The following is a 16,527-nucleotide window of genomic DNA, read 5'->3' as shown; positions in this document are numbered from 1 at the left end:
TCGGAGCAGGAATTACACATATTCCAGGTGTTGTTTTGTCTTTTGTTTTGATCATTTAGTACAGTGGTTCCCAACCTTTTTTCCTTGAAGCCCCCCTTGCCTGTGTCCAAGACAAGCCAGGCCCCCCCAAGCCCAACCCACATACACTAAAAGAATAAAGTGGGTTAATTACAAACTTGTATTTACAAAAATAAACAACAGTTATATTCTCCTAGTTTTTCAATGTATATAGATACATTTCTTCCTTTTTGTGTCATCAGGTGTATCACACACAAACACACACACACACACACACACACACACACACACAGACACACACAATGACCAGAATAGGCCTACCAGAGAACAGAATAGGCCTACCTCATAGGGGTGTTGGTAATAAATAGCTTAATGAATTTAAATGTGGATCAAGAAATATGTTTCAATTTGGATTATAAAGACTTTTGATTGGGTGTGTTATTGGGATTTTATGCAGTCCAGGGTATAATTGGCTGTTTTTGACTATTTTTGATTTTACCATTATATTTCACCTTAAAAACTATTTACCTTGCCTTGTTGGGTGTCATTATTTTCAGCACAACCTCACATGTGTGACTGTACAGTTATTTTTTCATTTTGACACACTGTATTAACACAATGGACCTAAAATCACAAAAAACATAAAATCAGAGTAGGAAAAAGTTAGATTTTTTACTGTGAAAACCACAAATATGTTTAACAAACCATTTTTATTACTTATAATGCAAATATAAATTGTTGTTTGCTAAGCTTGTGCATAAGTTTTTGAAATTTACAATTTATTATTTACATTTAAATGAAGGCAATGCCTCAGGCTCAGGTCTGCCTCAGCTCTCCTGCCTGCTCCACATTCAGCAGTCCCCTCATTGTTTTGACTCATTAAACAAAAAAACGTTACACTCCAAAACACGCTAAATGTCACAAATCTCTCAACTCTCAAAACTCGGTATCACCATCACTTTCGGTCCTTCCCACAACTTCCCCCTGTTCCCCAGCAACCAAATCACATGTTTTGCCATGTAATTTTGTGATTGGCTGGTGTGGTGCCTTTTTCCACCAATAGGAACATGTTTTTTCCCTGGCAAACACTTCCTGCTTGCGGACACTTTCGTGAGAGAAGCCCGTTTTTACCGTCTCTCCCTGCACCAAACGCGCAGAAAACGTGATAGTAATGTTAGCGAAAAAGCGTGCCGTACATTATTTATCATAAGTCCGGTTTTACTTGGCCTATCAACACAATTTAAAAACTGGTACAGTTTGAAGGCTGCTCCAACACATAAGTCAGACTGAGACTCACTGAGTCGTGCCGGGGCATCAATCTACCTCAAAGGGTTGCACAAATATAACTTTAACCTCACAACCTCAGAGCAGACAAAGTTGTTCACACACCCCTTGTGATCTCTGGCGCGGACCCCAGGTTGGGAACCACTGATTTAGTAGGAAACACTTTAAGAAGTTCTTTAGTTCCTTCCTTCAGTAATACTTATAGAGGGAGAAAAGAAAGCATTGCATATGGGGATCAAGGAAAGAAGGAAGCTTTATAGTACTGGAGCTATCTAACTAAAGGAGAAGGAAGAAGAAAGAAACTGACTCAAAGCAAGAAGCAAAGAACAAGAAAATGAGCTCATAAGGACAGGGAGATTCCTAGAGAGGAACGAGCCACAGCATTTACTAGTTCGGGAGCAAGAAAGCCTCCTATTACAGAGAAATCAACCCAGGATCCCATGAAATAAACAAATTAGGAATGATTTAGGGAACAAGGACAAAGAGGGAAGTTTTTTCTAGTTGGGAGATCATGAAACTCTTCAATTAAGGGAAAAAATGCACTGAATAACCAAGAAGCAAAGACCTACCCTCGGTAGAGAACAAGAAATTACTTAATAAATAAAGAACTGTTTCTGTTTCTAGGTAACAGGCAACAAAATGTACTAGTTAGTGAAAGGACGCAATAATGTAACTTCTTCCTCCCTCTTTCCCAGACTCCTTTGCATTTGGCGGTAATCACCCAGCAGCGGGAGGCGGTGGAGGCGCTGCTATTGGCCGGCGCTGACCCGACACTGACAGATCGTCATGGCAACACGGTGCTCCACCTTGCATCCACGCTGGAAGGAGGAGGAGGGATGGTCCAGTTTTTATTGCAGCACAAAGAGCTGAGAGCACTCCTGGAACACACCAACACAGCAGGTACACACACACACACGCACACACACACACACACACACACACACACACACACACACAAAGGAAGCTGAATGTGTGTGAGCTCTCTGTCTGTCTTGTACCACGGTTACAGGTCTGTGTGCGATCCACCTGGCAGTTCTGGCCAGTCAGCTGTCTTCTCTCAGGGAGCTGCTGGAGGGCGGAGCTAATGTAGAGACACCTGAGCGCAGCTGTGGACGGACCGCCCTCCACCTCGCCACCGAGAGCGACAACGTGTCACTGGCTGGCTGCCTGCTGCTGGAGGTACACACTGGGAACACTGAAACCAATCACAGCAGACAAGCTTTACTTGACTGTTTGGTTCACTGGGTGCACTGGTCGGTTCAGGTTGTTGCCAGTAGGATCTAACAGTGTTTGTGATGTCTTTCTCTAATCAGGGAAACGCCAACGTGGACTGCTGCACCTTCAACGGCTCCACCCCCCTCCACATTGCTGCAGGACGGGGCTCCGTCAAGCTAACGGCTGTCCTGATGGCTGCAGGTGATCCTTCAGGGAGAAATGGCTAGCCTGGCTCTGTCCAGCACAGACACCGCTAGAGCTCACTGATGAACATCATCATTTATCTTTGGGACAACCATCCAAACTCAAGCTCTGCTTACACGCCAAAACACCGTCACAGCAACCCAGACTTTTAAGTTTGACTCCACTTCGACTTGTCTCCATCTGCTGATGACAACAGTGTGATGTAGCTGAGAGGTCTGATAAAAGTTATTAGGTGTTCCTTGAGTTTGGATGGTTGTGTCAAAGCAGATGGATAATTTTTTTCTTTGGGCAGCGCTGGTTAGCTTGCAGTCTTTATGCTAAGCTAAGCTAATTCTGTCAAGATTCAATAACACTGATCCCACTGATCAGTTTTTATAGAACATAATCATGAGTTAATAATTATACTAATAACAAAAAATGTCTTTCTTCTCCTGTTTCCTTTGAGGCAGAACAGTGTTTCCCACACATACATTTATTTATGTTGGTCCGCCACAATATCAACTTTGGCTGCCACATCTTGATTTTTCTATTTTTGGAGCTGTGTCCTGCTCTCACTCACTCAAGACAGCACACATCAGTGTATCGCATGATACTATATACTTAAATACTCTGATACAGTGGATGATGCTGAGTTTTAAATCTGCCAGCAGAACCAACGAAGAAGAGGAGGAGGACTATTTAACGCACCTGGCTTGACCATAACTTCCTCTGCAAAGAGGACGGCTGGGCTCATCGTTGAGGTCAAGCCCCCACAAAGAGCTCAAGGCTTTGAAGTGTATTTGTCGTGGCCTAGCCGTGTGATTACATCGTCATGTGAGGAACTGGGGACTTTTTCCCACATGCTAACATTGTGAAAGACACACCTGTAAAACGGTCATAAAAGACTCACAACCCCGCGGAATGACTTGCTTTACTGTCAGAATTTGGGCAATTGGGCCCAAAAACAATTTGGAGAGTCTCAAAGAGCCGCCCGATTACATTTTATCCCCATCCAAGTTAGCTCGGCGCTAAACCGGAAGTTAGCCGACTCAGTCGGCAGAGGTCTCGAGTGCGCATGCTCTCTTGCTCTGCAGCCTGACAACCACCACCAAAATTGAAGTCTGATTCTGTGGGAAACATTACAGAATATTTGATTAACTGACTGACTTTATAGCAGCTATAATGAGGCGGAGTCAGTGTCTACAGACGCTCCTGTGTGGATACTTTTTGTCTTTATGTGTCTTGATCAACATGTTCGATTGATTCAGCCTATCTCTGTTAACTCTCTGTCGCTGTTTCCAGGTGCAGACCCTCATAAAGAGAACTTTGAGCCGCTGTACTTTAGGGAGGAGGACTGCTGTGATGAAGAGAGGGAGGAAGAGGATGAAGATGAAGGCTACATCCCAGGAACCACTCCACTTAACATGGCCGCCAGCACTCGGGTACAAAAGCTGGTTAACTGACACCTAGGGCTGGGCGATATGGACTAATAGTCATATCCCGATATATTTAGGCTGAATATCGATACGATATATATCCCGATATTTTTATGCAAAGTGAGAGCAAATGTTTAGTCAAAATCAAAGCCAAATATGACATGTGGGTGGGAATTTCGTCATTTTAGGGGCAAGTCCATTTGGCCTTCACTTTTTTTTTTTTTCATCAGGGGCACCAAGGCCACATGACAGGGCACAAAGACCACTAAGTAAAATGTGCTGATTTACCTTTCAGACTGATACCATAACATCCTAATTTATAATAAGACATGGATTATGTATTAAAACATTTTTTAAATACCAATATCAAGTTAATGTTACAATACAAAACTGTTTTTTTGTTAAGTAGGGTTAGAGTGAGGTGGGTTTTGTGACACCTCACTGAATATTAGTGTTATTGAATATTTCTCCCAAATAGAAATTCCCCAAAATTATGGCAAAGCACATTTTTTCTAAACAAAAAAATTGTAGAATAACCAGCAGGAGACCACTGATGTGTGGAGTGATTTTGGTGGCACTACACTCTGAATAATAGTGAAGTTATTGAATATTTTTTGTAGTTTCTCTTTTCGGTGTTGCACTTTGTAGACGGTCCCTGCGCCCTCGTCTCACAGCTGGCTGATCATACAGACCATTGTAATGTCCAGACGCTCGTTTTGATTAACATACGGTTGTAGCTCGTTGTCTTCCTCACTACGGTAGGAAAGAGCCGTCAGTTGTGTTTTAACAAGGTTTCACTTATGAGTTATTGATCCGGGAAGTTCGAATCTGTGAATATATTTCCAACTTTACCGGACTAAATCCTACCACATACGTCAGTTACGTATCATGTCAAAACCGGCTGAGCTCGCTCGCTGTGCTGTAAGTTTCGTACTTCTGTTTTGAGACGCTGCTGCTGTTTGAGAGGCTTTCACGTGAGATCATCGTGATGATGAGACTCCACCGGCGCGAACCGCGGACTCACTGAAGTTACTGTGAGTGACTACTGTGCACTCAGGTGGCTGTAATTCAAGGCAAGCCCGCTACGCTGACCGGTGGCCGTGCGATGATATTTTTTCACGGGGTATCAAGGCCAAAGTGCGGGGCAACGGCGGCCACCAAAGTGTTTGTTGAAGAGTGCCGGAGTGTCTGTTCCAGCCCCTCCCCTCTCTGTGCATCAAGGAGGAGGGGCGGGGGGAGCAGTGCAGAGAGCTCCGGGTCAGCGGTTTGCCCGGAGCAAGGATCAGAGCGCAAATTTGAACTATATCGATGTATGCGATATGGTCTAATTCCATATCACATTTAAAAAATATATCTATATAAGTTTTATATCGATATATCGCCCAGCCCTACTGACACCTAGTGGGAAGCTGCAGTCTCTTGGTCAACACTTCCTGTTCTTCAGAGGAAATAAACACATGTTCAAAATAAGAGCCTGATCCCAACTCTAGTTTAAAGAGAAACCTCCTGAAAATCCACAGTGGTTTAAACCTGTCATCTCCATCAGGGTGTTTCAGCACACTGTCACATCACTGTGGAGTTACAGGTGGAGCACTACTCACCAAACTTAATCAAAGTGAAATAAAACTAAAGTAGGTGTTAAAGAACATCTGAAAAAGTTTTTTACTAAGTAAATAACATGAGATGACAATATTCAGAGTTTGGTCTCTGTTATGGAGTTATGAAGTCCATTGAGATTGCGTGTCATCACTAAGTGTTCTTCTTTTAACTTCACCCCGACAAAAAATAAACTTGTCTCATCAACTTGTACTATTTAGATAGAAAAACCCTGATTAGAATATTGAAATTAATGAAGACTTAAATAAAATGATATTACATTTTGTTAGAACAACTTTTTAAACTATAAAAACTAAACCAAACCAACTTCAGACTTAGATTACACTCACTCAGATTAAACAGTTTTAAAGCTGCAGGAGGAGATTTAAACGCCAGAGAGCAGAGCAGAACCTTTTGAGGCTCTCTGCTTATTTACACCATCACTCAAGTGTGTGTGTGTGTGTGTGTGTGTGTGTGTGTGTGTGTGTGTGTGTGTGTGTGTGTTTGCAGGTGTTGGAGCTTCTGAATGGTAAAGAATATGAACCAAAGTCTCCACACAGACCGCTGTCTCCTCCTCCGGGTGAGTTTACTCTCTGAAACACTGACACTCGTCCTGCAAGTTATAAAGCAAGAAATGGAAAACTGAGGAGAGCTGAAAAAGAATTTGAAAGATATATGAAACATGAGTGTGACTGACCTGTGACTGTGAGCCTGTCTGCAGATATCAGACCTGTAAAACTGATTCACAGTCTTAGATTTGAACCTGAGCTCTGATTCCTTCATGCCAGCAGTTTGTCTGAGTGACGTGTGAAGTGTCCACGCAGACGAAGAGACAAAACCCTGCACGTTGGTTTTGAGTGACAGCTGCTAATGCTATGGTAACAGACGGCTGTCACAGCTGATTACAAGCTTTAGTCAAAGTCGGCTTTATTATCAATTCTTCACATGTACCAGACATACAAAGGAATCGAAATTATGTTTCTAACTATCCCACGGTGAAGACAAGACAAAACAAACTTAGCACTCAATTAAACAGTAAAGTGCACAACAAATAAAGACAGTGCACAACAAATAGAGACGGACAGTAAATAAAGTAAAGTGCACAGTAGATGAAGACATTTTACCAAAAAAAACAAAACAATGAAGTTCACAGTGTAGATGTGTTGAGCAGCAAAGTTATAATTGTTGTAATAGTGCAAAGACAGTCAGTAAGTAATAGCAGCAGAAGTTTTCTGTTTGACATAAGTGTGCAGTGGCAAATAGTGCAAGAGAGTCATTATGCAGGGTCAGAGGATTCAGAGTCCAGAGTCCTTTCTTCTGGTGTGTGTGGGTTGGGGGGGCAGAGTTTTTAGCTTCCTGACAGCCTGGTGGATGGAGCTGTTGGTGAGTCTGGTGGTGCGGGAACGGAGGCTCCTACAATCCCTGGCAAAAATTCTGGAATCACCAGTCTTGGAGGATGTTCATTCAGTTGTTTAATTTGTAGAAAAAAAGCAGATCACAGACATGACACAAAACTAAAGTCATTTCAAATGGCAACTTTCTGCCTTTAAGAAACACTAAAAGAAATCAAGAAAAAAATGTGGTAGTCATTAACAGTTACTTTTTTAGACCAAGCAGAGGGAAAAAATTATGGAATCACTCAATTCTGAGGAAAAAATTATGGAATCATGAAAAACAAACAAACAAAACACTTCAACACACCACTAGTACTTTGTTGCACTACCTCTGGCTTTTATAACAGCTTGCAGTCTCTGAGGCATGGACTTAATGAGTGACAAACAGTACTCTTCATCAATCTGGCTCCAACTTTCTCTGATTGCTGTTGCCAGATCAGCTTTGCAGGTTGGAGCCTTGTCATGGACCATTTTCTTCAACTTCCACCACAGATTTTCAATTGTAATGAGATCCGGACTATTTGTAGGCCATGACATTGACCTTATGTGTCTTTCTTCAAGGAATGTTTTCACAGTTTTTGCTCTATGGCAAGATGCATTATCATCTTGAAAAATGATTTCATCATCCCCAAAAATCCTTTCAATTGATGGGATAAGAAAAGTGTCCAAAATGTCAACGTAAACTTGAGCATTTATTGAAGATGTAATGACAGCCATCTCCCCAGTGCCTTTACCTGACATGCAGCCCCATATCATCAATGACTGTGGAAATGTGCATGTTTTCTTCAGGCAGTCGTCTTCATAAATCTCATTGGAACGGCACCAAACAAAAGTTCCAGCATCATCACCTTGCCCAATGCAGATTCACGATTTATAATTGAATATGACTTTCATCCAGTCATCCACAGTCCACGATTGCTTTTCCTTAGCCCATTGTAACCTTGTTTATTTCTGTTTAGGTGTTAATGATGGCTTTCGTTTAGCTTTTCTGTATGTAAATCCCATTTCCTTTAGGCGATTTCTTACAGTTCGGTCACAGACTCCAGTTTCCTCCCATTTGTTCCTCATTTGTTTTGCTGTGCATTTTCTGTTTTCAAGACATATTGCCTTAAGTTTTCTGTCTTGACACTTTGATGTCTTCCTTGGTCTACCAGTATGCTTGCCTTTCACAACCTTCCCATGTTGTTTGTACTTGGTCCAGATTTTAGACACAGCTGACTGTAAACAACCAACATCTTTTGCAACATTGCGTGATGATTTACCCTCTTTAAGGAGTTTGATAATCCTCTCCTTTGTTTCAAATGACATCTCTCGTGTTGGAGCCATGATTCATGTCAATCCATTTGGTGCAAAAGCTCTCCAAGGTGTGATCTCTACTTTTTTTTTTTTTTTTTAAGATTTTTTTGAGGCATAGACACCTTTATTTTACAGTGGATAGATTAGAAACGGGAGAGAGATGGGGGTGTGACATGCAGTACAGGTCCACTGCGTTTGTGGCATGCGCTCTAACCACTCGACTACCTGCAATGTTACTGACTACCACAATTCTTTTTTCTTGATTTCTTTTAGTGTTACTTAAAAGCAGAAAGTTGCCATTTGAAATGACTTTAGTTTTGTTTCATGTCTGTGATCCGCTTTTTTCCTACAAAATTAAACAACTGAATGAACATCCTCCAAGACTTGTGATTCCATAATTTTTGCCAGGGGTTGTATACCTTCTACCAGAGGGTAGGAGGCTGAACAGATTGTGCAGGGTGGCTTGCATCGCTCACAATTGTGGTTGCTTTGCGGGTGAGGCGGGTGGTGTATATGTCCTGCAGGGAGGGGAGTGGGGCACCAATGATCCTTCCAGCTGTGTTCACTATGCGCTGCAGGGCTTTTCTGTTGTAGTCAGTGCAGCTCCCGCCCCACACAGTGAGGATCCTGGAAAGGATGCTCTCGATGGTGCCTCGGTAGAATATGCACATGATGGATGGTGGTGCACTCGCTCGCCTGAGTTTGCGCAGGAAGTAGAGGCGCCGCTGGGCTTTCTTCACCAGTGATGCAGTGTTGGTGGTCCAGGAGAGGTCCTTACTGATGTGCACCCCCAGGACTTTGGTGCTGTTCACTCTCTCCACAGCAGCACCATCGATGGTCAGTGGCAGGTGTTGGGTGAGGCCTCTCTGGAAGTCGACAACAATCTCCTTGGTCTTGTTGACATTCAGTAGGAGATTGTTGTTTCTGCACCACGTGGTAAGAAGGTTGACCTCCTTCCTGTAGTGACTCTCGTCGCCCTTGGTGATGAGACCCACCAGAGTTGTGTCGTCCGCAAATTTCACTGTGTGGTTGGTGCTGTAGGTTGTTGTGCAGTCGTGTGTCAGCAGGGTGAAGAGCAGGGGACTGAGCACACAGCCTTGGGGGGCCCCTGTGCTCAGTGTGATTCTGCTCGAGGTGTTGTAGCCGACACGCACTACTTGTGGCCTCTGACTGAGGAAGTCCAGCAGCCAGTTGCAGAGGGAGGTGCTGGGAGGTGCTGAGCCCCAATTTGTCAAGTGTGCAGATGAGGTGTTGTGGGATTATGGTATTGAAAGCTGAACTGAAGTCAATGAACAGCATTCTCACATATTAGTCTTTTTTGTCCAGGTGGGTGAGGGCTGGGTGGAGGGCAGAGCAGATTGCATCCTCTGTGGATCATTTGGCTCGGTATGCAAACTGGAAGGGGTCCAGGGTGGGGGGTAGGATGGATATGATGTGTGACATGGCTAGCCGTTCAAAGCACTTCATGATGATGGGTGACAGTGCCACAGGATGGTAATCGTTGAAGCAAGATGGAGCAGATTTCTTTGACACTGGTATGATGGTGGAAGCCTTGAAACATGATGGAACAACAGCTTGCCTCAGAGAAGTGTTAAAGACGTCTGTGAAGACATCCTTAAGCTCTTCTGCGCAGTCCTTCAGCACACGACCAGGGATGTTGTCTGGACCTGTGGCCTTGCGGATGTTGATAGCGGAGAGTGTCCTCTTTACGCTGGCGGCAGACAGTCACAGAGTCTGATCATGGGGAGGGGGTGGAGTCTTCCGTGGGCGTGTGTTGTTTTGTCCTTCGAAGCGTGCAAAGAAGCTGTTCAGGTTGTTGAGCAGAGAGATGTTGCTCTCACAGCTCTGTGGCGTGGGCTTGTAGTCTGTGATGGCCTGGATGCCCTGCTATAGGCTCTGTGCCTCTCTGCTGTCTCTGAAGTGCGAGGTTATCTTGTGTGTGTAATCCTGTTTTGCTTTCCTGATGCTGGGGGACAGGTTGGCTCTTGCTGTTCTCAGACCAGATTCATCCCCGGCTCTGAAGGCGTTGTCTCTAGCCCTCAGCAGCCCGTTGACGTCTCCTGTCAGCCATGGCTTCCGGTTAGCCCGAGCGATGATGCTTTTTGTGTGGGTCACATCATCGATGCACTTGGTGATGTAGGAGGTCACAGTGTCTGTGTACTCCTTGATGTCTGTGTGGTTATTGTAAGTGGCTGCCTGCTTAAACATTTCCTAGTCTGTTGTGTCAAAGCAGTCTTGAAGAGCAGAGGAGGCCCCCTCTGGCCACACTCTTACCTGCTTCTGAACAGATTTGGTGGCTTTCACTCTCTGTCTGTATGCTGGCATTAGCATAACAGTGAAGCGGTGGTGGTCAGAGAGTCCGATGTGGGGGAGGGGGGTAGCTTTGTATGCTCCTTTTTGAAAGTAGTGTAGACAAGGTCCAAAATGTTATCCCCCCTTGTTGGGAAGTCAACATGCTGGTGAAGTTTTGGAAGGACAGTCTTGAGATCAGCATGATTTAAATCTCCAGCGATGATTGGGGAAACCGTCTGGGTGTGCTGTCTGTTGTTCACTGATGGCCTGGTACAGTTCACAAAGTGCTGCATTCCTGTCACTGCTGTTGGTGGTGGGAGGGATGTAAACCACTACTAGCAAGATCGCAGTAAACTCCCTGGGCAGATAGAAACGATGGCACTTTATGATCATGAACTCTGCCAGTGGTGAACAGTGTTTGCATACTACCACATTGCCCGGCACCACGTATCACGGATGTAAACACAGACCCCACCGCCACGAGTCTTTCCTCCGTTTACGAGGGCCCTGTCCGCTCGATAGCATGCTAGCTGCTCCAGTTGTATCGCAGAGTCGGGAATGTTGTCATTTAGCCATGTTTCAGTGAAAACGAGCACACAACAGTCACTCACTGTCCGATTAGAGTGACAAAAGCACAACACTTACCAGAAACAGTCTGCAGTCAGTCTGCTCAAATAAATGGACTTTTCTGTCTTTGTCTGACGAAGCTTGGGACAGACAGACACAGCCAGAACAAGCTTCTCCTCCGTTTTCTGGATTACCAGGGCAACAGGTGACAAGTCCCAACCTATCAAATATATGATTGGTTGCCTGAAAAAAAGTGGTGATGATGTCACCAGTGACTTTTGGAAAAGTTGGGAGATTTCAAACTTGAAACACTTTTCTGTTCTTGTGGCGTACACTTCCTGCTGCGGTGATCCTTTTTTTTTTTTTTTTTCCTGTTTTAAGTTTTAATATGTCTGTCTACACCAGACCTGTTCAAGAGGACCTTAAGCAGCCCCATTCCGACCCTTTGCTCATATTGTTGGCAGGCTCACTGTGAGAATTAGTAAAATTTGATTTGTTTTCTTGAGACCTCAAGGAGACAGATGTTGTTTATATAATGATAAGACGTCTGATTCCTGACAGTTTAGGTTCAGTACAAAAATAGTCTTATTTAATAAAAACATCTGAACCTAGACAGTATTTACGAGAATCAAACTGACAACCTATTTATCGACTAAAACAATGAAAAGCTGCATTGTTTTTCTGCTTTACTTTTGTGTATTATTTCTTTTTCAGTTTTAGTTCATTTTAACACCTTTTAATTCACTAATGTAACTTTATTTCACATCTAAACGAGCAGCTGAACAGGTCTGATCTCAACTGAACCAGGAGAAGACAGAACATTGATCAGGTTCAGTGAAAAAGAAGATTCACACTGAGTTTAAACATCATTTAGATTTTTGTTTTTGTGTGTGTTCAGGTGACCTGGTTAGTCTGGACGTGGAGGTGAAGCAGCAGCTGTGTGGCGCTCTGGAGAGTGAAGGATGCTGGGAGAGTCTGGCTCACAGTCTGGGTCTGGGCATCCTCAACACGGCCTTCAGACTGAGCCCCTCCCCCGCCAAGACACTGCTGGACAGCTACGAGGTACCCACTGTAGTGGAAATTCTCCTTTGTGAGGTAGAAAGTTGCTAAGTCTCCGAAGAACTTCAGACTTCAGCGTATGAATCAGATGTCATTTAATACACGCAGCGTGGAGTAGAAGGCGTAAAAGCGTTCTCTGACGAACTCTAAATTGTTATCCCTTAAGTACAGAAACAGAGAGGAGGTTACCTTCATTTACAACAGTCATAAAACATCTTCTTTACAGAATAATGACTCTTTGATATTTGGGTGTATCCTGTCTTCCCAGGACAGTGACCCTTTGATGTAACAGATGGGACATCAAATGTCATCTTATCTAAACTTGTGTATCTTTCCATGTGGGGATGTGCCCCCACCTGTGGCTCTTGTGACACCTCAGGCAGTGTGACAATCTTTCTCCTCCTCCTGTCCTTACAGCACATTTGATAATAAAAGGAAGACTATGTAATTTTCTCATACCACACACACTGTCACATGACGGCTGAATCTAACATTGTCCTCAGAGCAGCACAGAAATTACTTACTTGGGGAAATTAATTTCATTAAATCGGCTTCAATTCTTTTATTATTGCACACAGCTGTTATTGTAGTTTCTGATGCAGAGGGAGCAACTGTCAGATTGTATGTATCACTGCAGTGAGAGAAGTTATTAAAACCCCGACCACCAGAGGGCAGCACTGACGACTGACTGTTCCTTCATGTCCTGGATATTCTTGTAAAGATCAGATCTGACAGGATGTCTGTGTCCTGCAGGTTTCAGGTGGGACGGTCTCTGACCTGTTGGCTGGTCTGAGGTCTGTTGGAGAGTGCAAAGCACTCAGCGTCCTGGAGGAGGCACTGCATCACCTTGATGTCCAGGAGACGAAGACGACCAATGAGAGGAGAGGTGAGCAGACGCTGAAGTGATGATGTCACATGACTATTTCTCTGCTCGTCCTGTTTGTTACAGAGCTGTGTGTCTGTCTGCAGGTGGGTGTCAGGTTCAGGACCTGAAGGCTGATGTCCAGATCGACAGCGGGGTGTGTGACAGCGGGGTGGAGCTCTCCACGGCGTGACCGTCTCATTGGTCGACCTCAAGACCAGAAAAGGCACAATTCCATTGTCCAATGATCGAGGGAACGACGCTCCTCCTCTCTCATAAATGTTTCTCCTCACAAACATTTGAACAGATTTAAACAGAACGTAGCAGCAGTTTAACTGACATGAACTAAAAAATCAAAGATCGATTCTTGTTTTGTTGAAAGGGAAGTATTTGGTTGGAGGTTTCTTACCCCACACTACACTCAAACAGTTCAACCAAAGAATCTAAATCTGTTTTTGTTCCTCACACAAAGAAATCTGTTGGTTTAAAGGAATAATTCACCCAAAATGAACCTTTTTCTCCCTCATGTGGAAACGTGTTCTGTTGGCTGCTGAACAAAGAGATGACGAGAGAGTTTCTGTTGGATTTTAGGATTTGATGAGCGTTCAGCAGGTTGTTTTTCTGTAGCAGACAACACGTCTGCAGGAGAAAGGTGCTATTAACACTGAAATGATTGTAAAAGAGGCTAATTCGCCCTGAAAGGATGAGTTCAGACTGTTGGACGTTTGTATTAAATGACACTCACATGTTTCATGTGTTCATGTGTTTGTAATGATTTCTGCTGATCATTCTGGCCGTGACAAACACCTGATCCACAAACAGGATACTCCCCACAGCGATCATGGGGTGAACGGCAGTAAAACAGTTTTTATGTCACATTTTCATCTGTGATGAAGCTGCTCTGTTTGTATTTGATGGGCTGACAGGAATTATTACAAACATCAACATCTCATGTGAATATTCTATTAATTCAGACTGAAAAAATCTGAAATCGTCCCTTAAGTGTGCATGTTTTTAAAGATTAAAAAAAATCTATTTAGTGTTTTTTTATTTTAAGGGCCATTTTATTTCCTGTCCGTCTCACCACTGAAAACTTGTCAAAGCTGCAGCAGGGAGATGAATTTAACGAGCTGTCGTTCACGTCTCTTCAGTCTTTGATCGATAGATATTCGACTGGAATCAGGAGGAATTGTTAGCGTAGCTTCAACAAGAGATACATGACTTACTGCATTGTGGGAAAGGAGCAGTCATCCTCTCAGTGTGAAACCAAAGCTTCTCTGTGATGATATTTATATCTTCGCTCTGCACTGTACAGTTCAACATGAGCTTCTCTTTGGTCGTATTGTTTTTTAAATAAACTTGTTTTTTTATATTTATGGCGGTGTGACGAGTCTTCATCTTTAACTGCCGTTTCATTTTATAACTTCAATAATGTGTAATTACTGGTATGATCAGGGACATGCACATAAGGGCAGGGGCTCAAAGACAGAAAAGGGCAGTACATGTGCGGCAAAAATGTTTTCGGGCCTTAATAACACAATATGTAGATTAATTATTGTAAAATTAATAAAGTACTCATAGAAAGCTAACTACTTAGCTGTGTATACTGTGTAGCTGTGAGTGATATGCAATTGCCATTTCTTTTGTGTCAACAAATTATTGTCAACATGAGTTTATTCACATTATCATAATACTGAGGTTTAGAAGACATGCAATTCAGGTGCAATTCTTAAAAAACAATGAAACACTGGTTTATTATTTGGCTATTTATTGGAGTGTAAGTGCAAACTAGAAATACATGCTACACATCTAAACATGTGACAAAACCAAGAAATGACTACTGTGACTGTTACTGTGACTGTTAGAAGGAACAGCAATGTTTACAACAGCAAAGTCACAGTAAACTCAATATCTGGAAGAAGTTTAAGATGTGCGGTAAGATAAACAGCCGACACAGACAGCTGTCAGATTATTCTTAACTCTCATTAACAAGCAGTTAGATTAACAAGCACAAATGGACACTCTTCTGAAATATGACTCAGATTTAAGCACGTTGAATAAGTGGAAGGCGACTTGTTAGAAAGTAATGTTAATGGTTTATAACTCATAAAGGTTCAAGTCGCTCCACTGTCACGTCTCATCTACGTGCACGGTGGAGTTCACGATGAGGCAGCGGCTTCTCTCTCTCTCTCTCTCTCTCTCTGTCTGTCTCTCTCTCCCTCTCTGTCTCCCTGTCTCTCTCTCTCCCTGTCTCTCCCTCTCTCTGTCTCTCTCTCTCTTTCTCTCTCTGTCTCTCTCTCTCTCCCTCTCTCTTCCTCTCTGTCTCCCTCTCTCTTCCTCTCTGTCTCCCTGTCTCTTCCTCTCTGTCTCTGTCTCTCTCTCTCTCCCTCTCTCTTCCTCTCTGTCTCCCTCTCTCTTCCTCTCTGTCTCCCTGTCTCTTCCTCTCTGTCTCTGTCTCTCTCTCCTCTGTGAGAGACAGAACAGAGCAGCAGCGGACCGAGAAAGTTTGAGGCTCAACACATTCACAACACCATATCACGAAATGCGTACGGTAGATAACCGTGGCGTTTTTATACCGCCGTTTTTTCACATCCCTATGCACAACAGGAATGTATTTATTCATTAAAAAAACACACAACGAGGCAAAAAGGGCAGGGGCTCAAGCACCCCTTGGGCCTTATGTGTGCACGCGCCTGGGTATGATAGACATACGGAGGGATCTGCACCCCCCAGAAAAGGAATTTACCTACTACTCCCCTCGCCATGCAGAATATTCCAGATTGGATGATTTTTTTTATTTACTGCAGATAGACATAGAAAAGTGAATGCGAGATAGGCATCAGAGGTGTCTCAGGAGTATATCTCTCTATGCATTTAGATAATAAAAGGAAGAATACCCTATGGAGGCTCCATACCAGCTTAATGAATGATAGAGTTTGTAAGGAACATATAAAAGAAGAGTTAAAAGAATACTTGCAAAAATATGACAGCGGAGCAGTATCACCAAATGTCCTGTGGGATGCCTGTAAGGCAGTACTTAGGGGTAAACAGCCCACAGGAAAAAGGAGAAGCATAAATGCTTCTCAGAAGTGCAGTCAAAACTGGAGAACCTGGAACCTGGAAAATCAACATTCGACTCAACAGGTGTGTGCCCAACTAAAATGTATTAAACAGGATATTAATCAAGTTTATGATGAACAAAATGAGAAAAAAATGAGGTTTATGAAACAAAAATATTATGAAACCGGCCCAAAGGCTATGAAGCTTCTGTCTTGGAGACTACGTAAGCAACAAGCAGAAAGAACTGTTTTTTAAAATAAGAAAT

The 16,527-nt window shown here is 43.3% G+C and overlaps 1 protein-coding gene across 3 annotated transcripts in view; it reads left to right on the top strand.

The window, feature by feature from the left end:
• nfkb1 (nuclear factor of kappa light polypeptide gene enhancer in B-cells 1) overlaps positions 1-14,578 on the top strand; it is a 47,445-nt gene extending 32,867 nt beyond the window's left edge. For all 3 annotated transcript variants that reach the window (XM_030396751.1, XM_030396749.1, XM_030396750.1), the window contains exons 17-24: positions 1,998-2,202; positions 2,312-2,481; positions 2,616-2,718; positions 4,003-4,142; positions 6,243-6,312; positions 12,180-12,343; positions 13,094-13,226; positions 13,310-14,578. In XM_030396751.1, the coding sequence (XP_030252611.1) occupies positions 1,998-2,202; positions 2,312-2,481; positions 2,616-2,718; positions 4,003-4,142; positions 6,243-6,312; positions 12,180-12,343; positions 13,094-13,226; positions 13,310-13,395 (1,071 nt within the window). In that variant the 3' untranslated portion in view covers positions 13,396-14,578. The remainder of the gene's footprint in view (positions 1-1,997; positions 2,203-2,311; positions 2,482-2,615; positions 2,719-4,002; positions 4,143-6,242; positions 6,313-12,179; positions 12,344-13,093; positions 13,227-13,309) is intronic.
• Positions 14,579-16,527: the final 1,949 nt, after the last annotated feature.

The sequence above is a fragment of the Sparus aurata genome, chromosome 18 (genome assembly GCF_900880675.1).
Source record: "Sparus aurata chromosome 18, fSpaAur1.1, whole genome shotgun sequence".
Taxonomy (NCBI): domain Eukaryota; kingdom Metazoa; phylum Chordata; class Actinopteri; order Spariformes; family Sparidae; genus Sparus; species Sparus aurata.
This window is presented reverse-complemented; position numbering and strand designations above follow the sequence as displayed.